At 40.0% G+C, this 13422-nt stretch overlaps 1 protein-coding gene across 1 annotated transcript; it reads right to left on the bottom strand.

Moving 5' to 3' along the window:
• Positions 1–1346: 1346 nt before the first annotated feature.
• Positions 1347–1721, bottom strand: LOC122031412. Its single transcript, XM_042590530.1, has one exon. It carries the CDS (start codon positions 1719–1721, stop codon positions 1347–1349), a length of 375 nt encoding a protein of 124 aa, XP_042446464.1.
• Between the last annotated feature and the right edge of the window lie 11701 nt (positions 1722–13422).

Here is a 13422-nt window from a genome sequence, read left to right as displayed (position 1 = left end):
CTAGTGGATCATCCGTGCATTTGAGCTAGCCGTTAATGGGACCCTCCAGTAGCTCAAGGCTGGCGGTCATCTCCCCGAAGCCCTGATGGACGGCATTATCAACCGCAGCCAGCTGAACGACTCCATGCTTGATGATGTATTTGACTATATAGAATGAGTAGGAGTCCTATAAAAGTTGAGTCTTAAATGTATTCCTGCCACTCGGTAGTATCATTTTGCGAAATGAACGGTTTGTCCACTCTGCAGGGCTTTTCCTTATGATTTATTTATTTCCATGCTTGGCACCAATTTTTCCACTCGGCTATAATCATGGGATGTCTTCGATTTATCCCGACGACTTGTGGGTCATCAATCGGCCATTGACGAATTTAACGAGGTTCATACCTTCTCCTGGGTTTAAGGTCACCGATCGACCGTCGATGGAGACCGGGGTTTAACATCGCCGCTCGACGATTTGATGAAGAGTGGGGTTTAAGGTCGCCGCAGGACTGTTGGTGAAGAGTGGGGTTTAAGGTCGTCGCTTGACCGTTGGTGAGAATAGGGGTTTAACGTCGTCGCTCAACGGTTCGGTAAAGACAGGGGTTTAACATCGTCGATCAACGGTTAGATAAAGACATGGGTTTAACGTCGCCGCTCGACGGTTCGGTGAAGACAGGGGTTTAACGTCGCCGCTTGACGGTTTGGTGAAGACAGGGGTTTAACGTCACCACTTGACGATTCAGTGAAGATAGGGGTTTAACGTCGCCGCTCGACGGTTCGGTGAAGACAGGGGTTTAACGTCACCACTCGACGGTTCGACAAAGACTCGGGTTTAAGGTCATCGCTCAACGATTTGACGAAGCCTCGGGTTTAAGATCGCCGCTTGACGATTTGACGAAGACTCGGGTTTAAGGCCGCCGATTAACGATTTGATGAAGACTCGGGTTTAAGATCGTCGCTCAATGATTTGACGAAGACTCGGGTTTAAGGTCGCCGCTCGACCGTTTAGCATGCTGTTCGGCACAAAGCTTGGAAGTTTAATCTTTTATTTCTTGTCCTGCAACGAAGGAACACAGGGATATAAAGGTACATTGATCACATCAGCACACCTCTCATCCGGCTCGATAAGGCTGGAGATGGTTCGTACTCCACGGTCATTCTAGTTGCCGCCCGTCCTCGTCCTCTAAGTAATAGGCACCCGAACGAAGCTTCTCCACGACTCTGAAGGGTCCAGCCCATGGGGCTTCTAGCTTGGTGACGTCGTTGACCGGTTTTACTTTCTTCCACACCAAGTCGTCAACCTGAAATGATCTTGGGATCACCCTTCGATTGTAGCTTTGCCTCATTTTTTTTCGGTATGTCATCAGTCAGATGATCGCTTTAGCGCGCGTTTCGTCCACCAAGTCCAGCTCTAGAAGCCTCTGCTCGGCGTTATCTTCGTTGTAGTGTTGTATCCGGTCAGATTTAACCCCGACTTCGACGGGGACGACCGCTTTGCCGCCATATACCATGTGGAAGGGCGTTGCCCCGGTCCCTTCCTTGGGAGTCATGCGGATTGCCCATAGCATGCTGGGGAGTTCATCTACCCAACTCCCTCCAACGTGGTCGAGCCGAACGCACAGGATCCAAAGTATTTCTCGGTTGCCGACCTCCGCCTGCCCATTACTCTGAGGGTAGGCTACTGAAGTGAAGACTTGCTGAATGTCGTACCCTTCGGACCACTCTGTTGGTGCGGGAAGCATCCGACGATCGAACTCGTGTTTTGATAATGGCAAAGAATTCAAAGTTAAGATGTTTTGTATTCTAACAAGTCTACTTGAGGATTTCAGGAAAGTCCTAACTACAGTTAGGCAAAGGTATAAAACCCTAGGGGGTGGTAACCCTAGGTCATAGGGGGTGGTAACCCTATGCGGAAAGTCTTAGCATGTCGATGACTTCAGGCAAAAAGTCCTAGGGGGTGGTAACCCTAGGTGGAAAGTCCTGGTGTCGCGAGCCAGGTGAAAGACTGGACTAGCCGGGAAGCGGATGCCCAGCAGAAAGTCTGGAAGTATCGAGTGCTGAGCAAAAGTCCAGTCGATCTGGAGGATCGTACTGGCAACAGGTAAATCTCCTGAGTGGAGTAGGTGAGGACGCTTTCCTCGTAGAGGGAACAGTAGGCGTCGGGTCGACCTAGGGTTTCCGGTTGGAAATCCGAAGTCAGACCCGGACAGTCCGAAGACTGTCTTAAATATTCTTTATTATCCATGATGTTATTTTGTGCTAACTTTGTGTTGCAGGATGTTGATTGGGACTAACATATCTTGCAGGTACAAAATAAAGATGATTTTCCTCAGATGAACAGTGTCCGAGGCGCCTCCATGGGGCTTGGAGGCGCCTCGGGTTCAAAATCCTGAGCTGGCGCGAGGAGCAGGCTTAAGGCGCCTTAGACAGCTTGGAGGCGCCTTGAATGGGTTTAAGGCGCCTTCAAGTCGCGGCAGTCAAAAGATTATCCCAACGAGCAGATCGGGATAAAATTCAGGTTTAAGGCGCCTTGGAGCTTATTTAAGGCGCCTTGAACACTGTTTATAAAGGGGGTTCGACTAGCAGCTCAATCCAACGTGTTCCAAGTCTTCTTTACTCAACGTGCTACTCCGAAAGACTCCCGGAAGTGCTGCTACAAGTCTCCGACAACCCAAAGCTCCGAGATTTCTCGTTTTCGTCGTCGGTATAGATTTCTTTTATCGCATCTCTTGTAATACTTAGTTTGTAATAATCGAGCTTATAGTTGTTGCCCACCGGAAGCGATCAAGGATCGCGGGCCTTCGAGTAGGAGTTGCCTTAGGCTCCGAACGAAGTAAAATCGACCTGTGTTCTTGTGTGCTTGCTTATTTTTTCCGCTGCTTTAATTACTCTAACGCTGTTTTTGATTCCGATATGTACGAAATAGCCGCGAGCGCTATTCACCCCCCCTCTTGCGTGATCTTGATCCAACAATTGGTATCAGAGCGGGGTTGTTTTGAACTGGTGCAACCACCATTCAAAACATTTTTTTTTCATGGTATTTTGTTTCGGAGTCAATTAGAAATAGCTAATTAGCTAAAGTTCTAATTTTTTTAATCAGTGTTGCTCAAAGTTGGTCAATACCATTTGAGCTCGTTATTTTTTTCCTCCCGCACTACAATCCAAGACACAGTCTTGGAATAGATCTTTCTGTTTTTGCTTATCTAGGACTAAAATGACTCAACAAGAAGGATATAGCACTGTTCGTCCCCCACTATTTTCCAGAGAAGACTTCGGATACTGGAAGAGGCGAATGGAGATATATCTGAAGATCCAGTTCGACACCTAGATGATAGTCAAGACAGGACTTCAACTACCAACTGATACAGACGGTAAGCCTACATCCTATGAGAACTGGGAGCCAGCCTTCATCAAAAAGGTGGAAGCCGACGCCAAAGCTACCTGCACCATCCAGTGCGGTCTTACCAAGGAGGAGCTCAACAGAGTCGGTCCCTTTTCAACCGCAAAGGAACTCTGGGAGAAACTGATCGAACTTCACGAGGGCACCTCGGAAACCAAGGTAAGTAAGCGAGATTTATTATTTAATAAATTGTATAATTTAAAAATGCAGGAAGGTGAGACGGCAAGCCAGCAGCACGCGCGCATCCAGGACATTCTCAACTCTCTTCATGCAATTGGACAGAGAGTCGAAAACCGGGACGTAATAAGGTACGCATTAAATTCATTTCCAAGGAGTACGTTGTGGGCATCAATGGTAGATGCCTACAAGGTTTCCAAAGATTTATCGTCTTTAAAGTTAGACGAGTTATTTTTTGAATTTGAACTTCATGAACAAACTAATGCACAGCCATCCGAGAAGGGTATTGCCTTGGTTGCAGGTATGAGTCGAACACGGGAATCAAGAGTACGGCGAAAAATTGAATCGGAATCAGAAAATGAATCCGACTCAGAAGATTCAGAGGATGAACTGACCAGCGAACTCGTGAACCTTGTGAAGAAGCTCTACAAGAAGAAGAAGGGCTTCAACAAGAAAGATCTGAAGAAGGCAGTTCAGTCTAGGGAGGTCCAACCGAACTCAAAGGTAAAATTCGAAGTCACTTGTTACGGGTGCAACCAGAAGGGGCATATCAAAGCCAACTATCCCAACCAAAAGGAGGCCAAAAAGCAAAGAAGAAAGAAGGCCCTGAAAGCAACTTGGGATGAATCTTCTTCAGAGGACGACGACAATGAAATTGATCAAACAAGTCTACTCGCACTGATGGCCCGGGACCAGATCATCGAGAGCGAGTCAGAAGCCGAGTCCGAGCAAAGCCACGGATCCGCATCTGTTTTAGAAGGGCCAGAATCCAATGTAAGTATTCCAAGGCTTAACAATTTAGTTAATTACTTACTTCGCAAACTAGCTAAATCAAACCTTAGGATTAAATCACTTCTAAAGGAAGTAGCTGTCCTTAAAGAAGTGTCAAACACTAATTCTTTACCTGATCAAGTTCAAACTGGAAATTCAACTCAAGTTCAAAAACTTGAGGAAGAAAACTCTAGCTTGAAAAATCAGGTAAAAGACTTAAAAAATATGTTAGAACGGTTTTCTCTGGGATCCAAGAATTTGGACCTAATTCTTGGAACACAAAGAGCCGTCTACAACAAAACTGGACTGGGATATAAAAGTAAAAAAGAAATATAGATCTTATTTATCTTTAATAAACAAACAAGGTAGTAAACTAGTCCAAGCATGGGTCCCCAAGTCTAAATTAATCAATCAAGTTGAACTTGGCCAATACTGGGTTCCGAAAGATCAAATATACTACCTCGATAGACCAAATCGAGGCTATGATCCAGGGAAAGCTAAAAGGAAAACGATATTAATTCAAAATCAAAATTAAAAATTTGAAATTCAAAATAAAATTCAAAATCAAATTTAAAAATTCGAAATTAAATTTAAAATTCAAAATCAAAATTAAATTTAAAATTCAAAATCAAAATTCAAAATTAAATTTAAAATTCAAAATCAAAATTCGAAATTAAATTTAAAATTCAAAATCAAAATTAAAAAAATTCAAAATTAAATTTAAAATTCAAAATCAAAATATCAAATTCGAAATTAAATTTAAAGTTCAAGTCAAAATTAAAAAATTCGAAATTAAGTTTAAAATTCAAAATTAAAATTCCAAATTCAAAATTCAAAAATAGATGGTGGATCCAAACTAGCTGGCACCTCCAACTGAACTATCCGACAGGGTAACTGAACTACCCGACAGGGTAACTGAACCTAATTTACCCGAAATGGGTAAAACAAGAGTAGATTACCCGGCAGGGTAATTAAGGCTAGTTTAAAAAGGACTAGGTTTAACTTGACCCACAGTACTGGTGAAGTTTTTGGATGATAGTACGTTATGGAAACTTGGGCATCGCATGTCTAGGAAGATATGGCTTCGACCCGGTGCATTTGACCAAGTGGAACTGACCGAAGCTACCCTTAAATGGATCCTAACTAGTTAGATCAAGGATTAGTATTAAGTTCAATGGGTAGGACTATTTGGAAAACCTCGAAGGCATGGTTACTTTAATGAGCTCCGAGTGACTCACCATAGCCCAGAAGTTTATCCAAATAATGCTTACTTGTTGAACCCAAAGATAAACCTGAATCTAACACAAAGTTAAACCAGACCCTTAATTCAACAATAATTCATCTCACAACAATTATAGGATTCCCTGATTGACAACCTAGATCAGGTGAGATGACTAAGAAATTAAAATTAATTAACTTAAATTTCAAAATTATTTTAAAAACTTAAATTTCAAAATTATTTTAAAAACTTAAATTTCAAAATTATTTTAAAAACTTAAATTTCAATATTATTTTAAAAAACTTAAATTTCAAAATTGTTTTAAAAACTTAAATTTCAAAATTATTTTAAAAAACTTAAATTTTAAAATTATTTTAAAAACTTAAATTTCAAAATTGTTTTAAAAACTTAAATTTCAAAATTATTTAAAAAACTTAAATTTCAAAATTATTTTAAAAACTTAAATTTAAAAATTATTTTAAAAAAAACTTATTTCAAAACTATTTTTAAACTCAATAAACATAAATGTTTGCTAAATTACCCTGAATACAATAGAATAGAAAATCTAAGGAGTCTGCTTCAATCACGCTATCTTTAAATTCATTAAAAAGAAACCAATTCAACTACTTCATGTGTAGGAATTGGATCAATGGATGTTGGATAGTGGATGCTCTAGACATATGACTGGAGATAAGTTGAAGTTTACCAAACTCAAGTACAAGAGTCTAGGATCAGTTGCATTCGGCAACAACGGTAAACTTAAAGTAATCGGAAAAGGTAATATTGAACTTAGTTCCGATTTCATTATTCGAAATGTTTTATTGGTTGAAAATTTTAATTTTAATTTACTAAGTATAAGTCAATTGTGTGACAGCGGATACCTAGTTAATTTTGATAAATCTGGATGTCTAGTTAAAAATATTGAAAATCCAGAAATTAAACTTAAGGGACTTAGGAAAAATAACATCTACACAATTGATTTATCAATATCCTCAATAAAGTGTCTCCTGACACAACAAGAGGAAACCCAATTGTGGCACAGAAGGCCGGGTCACACTCACACTACACTCATTTCAAAAATGAGTCAAAATGGTCTAGTTAAAGGTTTGCCCAAATTAAAATTTATTGAAAATTCAATCTGTGATGCATGTCAAAAAGGAAAACAAACCAAATCAACCCACAAGTCAACTAACCTAGAAAGATCCAAGACCATACTTGAGCTCCTTCACCTTGATCTATTTGATTCACATGGAGCCAAATCACTAAGCAAGAACCAATATTGCTTAGTAATAATTGATGACTACTCTAGGTACACTTGGGTAAAATTTCTTAAAACAAAAGATGAAACCTATGAAATATTTAGTAATTTTTGCAACTTAACGGAAAATGAAAAAGATACTAAAATTAAAAGAATAAGAAGTGATCACGGAGGGGAATTTGAAAATCATAGGTTTACCCAATTTTGTAAAATAAATGGATACCAACATGAATTTTCATGTCCTAGAACCCCCCAACAAAATGGACTAGTGGAACGTAAAAATAGAACATTACAAGAAGCAGCTAGGACTATGTTAAACGAATATCACTTAAATCATCAATTTTGGGCTGAAGCAATAAATACTGCAAATTACATTCAAAACAAAATTTTAATTAATAAATTTCACAATAAAACACCATATGAACTCTACTATAATAAAATTCCCAATCTAAACTATCTAAAAGTATTTGGGTGTAAAGTTCACATTTTAAATACTAAAGATTACTTAGGAAAATTTACACCCAAATCTAACCAAGGAATATTCTTAGGATACTCCTCTACCAGTAGGGCCTTTAGAGTATATAATCAAAATACATCGAAAGTTGAAGAAACAACTAATGTAATATTTGATGAAGAAAACAACTTACCTTATATAAATGAAAATGTTGACATTAATCCAAGAGCTATAGACGATGATAAAATCCAACCTAATCTTAATGAGTCAGAAGAACCAGTTTCGGACTCACAGATAAGACCAACTAGAGTAAGTACCTCTCACCCACCTGACCAAATTTTGGGTGACCCAAACCTAGGGGTCAGAACTAGATCATCCTATAGAAACCTTAGCCAGATTGCCCTAATCTCTAAAATTGAACCTAAAACTATAGAAGAAGCCCTGCCTGATCCAGACTGGATCATTGCAATGCAAGAAGAATTAGCCCAATTTAAGAGAAACCAAGTCTGGGACCTTGTACCTAAACCCATAGATAAATCAATAATAGACATCAAATGAGTTTTTAGGAACAAGTTGGATGATCACGGTGATATAATAAGAAGCAAAGCAAGATTAGTAGCTTAAGGGTTTAGTCAAGTCGAAGGCTTAGACTATGATGAAACCTATGCTCCAGTAGCTAGACTCGAGTCCATTAGGATGTTATTAGCCTATGCAGCAAATAAAGGATTCAAATTGTACCAAATGGACGTTAAGTCAGCCTTTTTAAATGGTTTTATCAAGGAAGAGGTCTACGTAAGCCAACCTCCAGGGTTTGAAGACATAGACTACCCTAATCACGTATTTAAATTAAAAAAGGCACTATATGGACTAAAACAAGCCCCTAGAGCATGGTATGAAAGATTATCTAATTACCTAATATCTAAAGAATTTAACCAAGGACAAATCGATCCGACTTTGTTCGTGAAAACTATAGGTAAAGACATCTTTATAGCCCAAATCTATGTTGACGACATAATCTTTGGCTAAACTAATTCAAAATTCTTAAAAGAATTTGTCAAATTAATGGAAAGTGAATTTGAAATGAGTATGGTTGGAGAACTTAATTTCTTCTTAGGCTTACAAATTAAACAAACTAAAGATGGAATCTACATCTATCAAACTAAATATGCTAAAGAGTTAATTAAAAAATTCTGTATGGAAAACCCAAAAATTATAAATACTCCAATGGCAACCAACATAAACATTGACTCTGACCCTGAAGGAAAACCAGTTGACCCAAAATACTATAGGAGTGTCATAGGTAGCTTACTTTACCTAACTGCAAGTCGACCCGATATATTGTTTGCAGTAGGTATGTGCGCAAGATACCAATCCTGTGCAAAAGAGTCACACCTATCATACGTTAAAAGAATACTTAGGTATATTAAAGGAACTCTAAACGTAGGACTTTGGTATCCAAGAACTTGCACCTTTGACCTTTACGGCTATTCTGATTCAGACTATGCCGGCTGCAAGCTAGACAGAAAAAGTACAAGTGGTAGCTGCCAGATTCTAGGTCAGTGCCTAGTAAGTTGGTCAAGCAGAAAGCAACATTGTGTTGCTCTATCCACCACAGAAGCTGAATACATAGCTCTAGGAGAATGTGCATCTCAACTACTGTGGATGATGCATACGTTAAAAGACTATCAACTAGAGTATAAAAATACACAAATCTTTATTGATAATATCAGCTCAATTAATCTCACGAAGAATCCTATTCACCACTCCTAGATTTTTCAAAATTCTGGATTTACTTATCATTTTTTTCTAGGAAAAATAATTTTCAAAATTCCCAATTTCCTAGATTTGTCAAAAAATTGAAATAGCCTAGGCTTTCCCCCTAGAAATCATGTTCTCCTAGAATTAAGCCAGAGCATCTCACAAGCACCTAGGTATACCTTGATTGTGATTGAAAAACATAGAACGGCGTGAGATGCATAGGGTAAAGCCTAGACTCAAGAATGCTTATATCTGTGCATCAATATGAGTCTGGGCGTTAAATACGCAATATACATTAATCAAGTTAAGTCCTCAAGCTCTAGTCAAGTCTATCTGGACCAAAGTAACTTAACTTGACTAACCAAGTGGAAGCTACTGTCCTGTAGACAATCAGCAAGTAACTAAAGGTTAGACAGCTGATAAAGGATACTCAATTTTTTAGTTAAGAATGTTTTGAACCTCAGGGCTCTGATACCTAGTAAGTTAAGTGATTATAACTCATGCTTGGACTTAAGGACCAATTGAATTTGAACCTAAACCAAATTTAAAATATTATCCAAACTTAAGTTTACTATCAATACTTCCATCTATGCAACATTACAATCTTAATATTCACATCCTTACTGAGCCTAGCTAACTTTAAAATCTATCTTTGCACTTAACTAAGAAATATCTAGTCTATTATTTTTTTTTGATATATGACAAAGGGGGAGAGTAGTAAAATTCAACAGTTAAGAGGGAGCAACAGTTAAGGGGAGCAACAGTTAAGGGGGAGCATAGAGTTTTTGCAAAATTTGTAATTAGCAAATTTGCCTGTATTAAATGGTGATTTATTTTCTGGATTACTTAACTTTGAATTTGAGTTGCCATAATCAAAAAGGGGGAGATTGTTGGTGCGGGAAGCATCCGACGATCGAACTCGTGTTTTGATAATGGCAAAGAATTCAAAGTTAAGATGTTTTGTATTCTAACAAGTCTACTTGAGGATTTCAGGAAAATCCTAACTGCGGTTAGGCAAAGGTATAAAACCCTAGGGGGTGGTAACCCTAGGTCATAGGGGGTGGTAACCCTATGCGGAAAGTCTTGGCAGGTCAATGACTTCAGGTAAAAAGTCCTAGGGGGTGGTAACCCTAGGTGGAAAGTCCTGGTGTCGCGAGCCAGGTGAAAGACTGGACTAGCCGGGAAGCGGATGTCCAGCAGAAAGTCCGGAAGTATCGAGTGCTGAGCAAAAGTCCAGTCGATCTGGAGGATCGTACTGGCAACAGGTAAATCTCCTGAGTGGAGTAGGTGAGGACGCGTTCCTCGTAGAGGGAACAGTAGGCGTCGGGTCGACCTAGGGTTTCCGGTTGGACATCCGAAGTCAGACCCGGACAGTCCGAAGACTGTCTTAAATATTCTTTATTATCCATGATGTTATTTTGTGCTAACTTTGTGTTGCAGGATGTTGTTTGGGACTAACATATCTTGCTGGTACAAAATAAAGATGATTTTCCTCGGATGAACAGTGTCCGAGGCGCCTCCATGGGGCTTGGAGGTGCCTCGGGTTCAAAATCCTGAGCTGGCGCGAGGAGCAGGCTTAAGGCGCCTCGGAGGGGTTTAAGGCGCCTTGAATGGGTTTAAGGCGCCTTCAAGTCGCGGCAGTCAAAAGATTATCCCAGCAAGCAGATCGGGATAAAATTCAGGTTTAAGGCGCCTTGGAGCTTGTTTAAGGCGCCTTGAACACTGTTTATAAAGGGGGTTCGACCAGCAGCTCAATCCAACGTGTTCCAAGTCTTCTTTACTCAACGTGCTACTCCGAAAGACTCCCAGAAGTGCTGCTACAAGTCTCCGACGACCCAGAACTCCGAGATTTCTCGTTTTTGTCGTCGGTATAGATTTCTTTTATCGCATCTCTTGTAATACTTAGTTTGTAATAATCGAGCTTATAGTTGTTGCCCACCGGAAGCGATCAAGGATCGCGGGCCTTCGAGTAGGAGTTGCCTTAGGCTCCGAACAAAGAAAAATCAACCTGTGTTCTTGTCACGCCCCTAGAAGAGTCCCTGTCCGAGAAAATTTCGGCAGCATCTCCCCTGTACGGCGGACAATCAAAAATTTTCTACAAGCACTAAATACTCAGCCACAGGCGGCTGGAATCATAACAATAATAAAAAATCAATCACCACGCAGTTTATATATATATTCAGCCTCTGGCTGACACAACCACGCAGTAATAATACTCTGACTCAAAAACCACCCTACTCAACTACACTCGTAAAGCTCAAAACCGACGAACTCACCTCTTCTGCCATCCAGGCAGGCATGTAGTAGAATAAAAACCAAATTCAAATCCATCAATATAATAAAATCTATATCATGTCCATAAGCAAATAAATCCAGAACATAACGAGTTCAAACAGTCTAGAACAGAAAGAAACCAAAGAAAACCAAACATATCCTGGAGGTCTGCAGGACCAGCACTACGTGCAGTGAGGACTAGCGACTGGAACTCCCTCCTTACAGCATCAACCTGAAAATATCAACAATGGAGGCGGGGTGAGTCCAACACTCAGTAGGTACAATTGATATGCAAAGTAAAGAAACAACACCTAGCACTAATCATGCGTACAGTCTCCTGATAAGAAAGATAAAAAATGCATCTAAAGTAAACAGGAGAATGCTGTACTAACCAGGTCCTGAATATAAGGTCAAACAGTCCGAGTGGTATAGGAATCCTGTATGCATGGCAAACATAGGTATCCAAACAATATGCAGCATATAAATGCAGCAAACACAAACACAAGCAATAAATGCATCATGCATATGATGCCAATGATGCGTCCTAGTCACCCCTGACGCCAGTCGATCATCTCATACAAAAGTGAGGCCGAGTGGGTAGGGTCAGACAACTGGCACACTGTCTCACTACTCGATGGTGACCGAGTGGACGGATGCGCCGGAGTACACCTATCCTCCTACTCCAAATCATAGATGAGAGCGCAATGCCTCAACTCCTGACTCAAAGACGGGAGGAATCCACGGATAACACGTTGTGTCACACTACCCATGAGCGGACCAACGGTGCCTAACAGAGTCCCTGCTGCAACACACTCACCTGAATCGACCACCACTAACCCATGAGTGGTGGTGTGCGCAGATGTAACTCGCGATGTGCTCAACAATAATGGAGCGGACTATCGCACAGCATGCAATCATGCAAATGGTGCATGGCACTAACCACAAGAATATCCTGACCTAATCCACATATATATAAAAATGCATCAAAGGTCAACGAATCCAAAACAATCCAAAGGTATACAGAAGGTATAAAACCTAGGTCCTGAACATGGTCAAGCATGGCATATCACTACCCCTATAAGCATGTATAAACAGGTAAAATATACCTGAGATGCAAAACCAATCAATCAATCAAGCATGTAAGATTTGGGTAGTGATTAACCGAAAACAGATAAGAAACACAATTAATGCAACATGTTAATTTAATTACTAAGCATATCAAATGACATAAGTCAAAAGTACCCGCCTCCAATCGAAATGGTCCAATACGCTAATCGAGATACCCGTCGAGACACCGTCTCAAATCAAAGTCCTGTATCACCAATATATACATTTTTATTTAGCTAATAATTCAAATGAATTGCTAAATAAAATTCCCAACACAACTTAGGACAAAACCCTAAGTCATAATCATTAACCTACCTAATTAAACACAAATAATTTAGTTACTCAACCTGTATCAAATAACTAAATCAGACTCTTAATTCAATTAGGAAACCCTAATTATCGATTAACCTTAATTGATCATCAATTAACTTGTCCACATAAAAACCTAGATCCACCCAAATATGTATATTCGGCTGTTGAGTCACTGCCGAAGACACCTGCTGTCGTTCCAAACCAAATACCTCTAGTTAACCTAGAGTATGGATCGTTAGTCAGGAAGTACACAAGTACAAATTAATTACCTCATACCCAAATCAAATCTATCATCACAATAGTTCAAACAACATAGAATCTACAGCAAAGATACAAATTCTCTACTCCTTACCTCACTACCAAGCCACTGTCGACGCTGGAAATGTTGGTCGGAGCTAGGTAGAGCCGCAATCCTCCACACAAGTACCCTAATCAGCAATTCCCCTTACAACCTAAGTATCCAAACCAACCATGTCACCAACCAAATCTGAATTAAATTGATACATATGAATCAAACCACAACTTACCTAAATCTAAATATCTTCCTGCCAACTCACAACCATAGATCTTGTTGTTGGAACTTGGTGTCGAAGCTGGGGATCATCCCCAACCAGTGATGCTTGGATCCACAATAGAGCCGCTGATCTCTCAAATGTGGCAGCAAGGAGACCCTGTGTAAAGCACTGCTCGGCCAATTCCAACTAATCGAGAGT

This window comes from Zingiber officinale, chromosome 11A (genome assembly GCF_018446385.1).
Source record: "Zingiber officinale cultivar Zhangliang chromosome 11A, Zo_v1.1, whole genome shotgun sequence".
Taxonomy (NCBI): Eukaryota; Viridiplantae; Streptophyta; class Magnoliopsida; order Zingiberales; family Zingiberaceae; genus Zingiber; species Zingiber officinale.
Note: the sequence above shows the minus strand (reverse complement) of the source record. Positions and strands in the feature narration are given on the sequence as shown.

What these genes read in the sequence shown, in the direction of transcription:
- LOC122031412 (XM_042590530.1), bottom strand. Translation starts at nt 1,721, where the DNA reads ATGCTTCCCGCACCAACAGAGTGGTCCGAAGGGTACGACATTCAGCAA.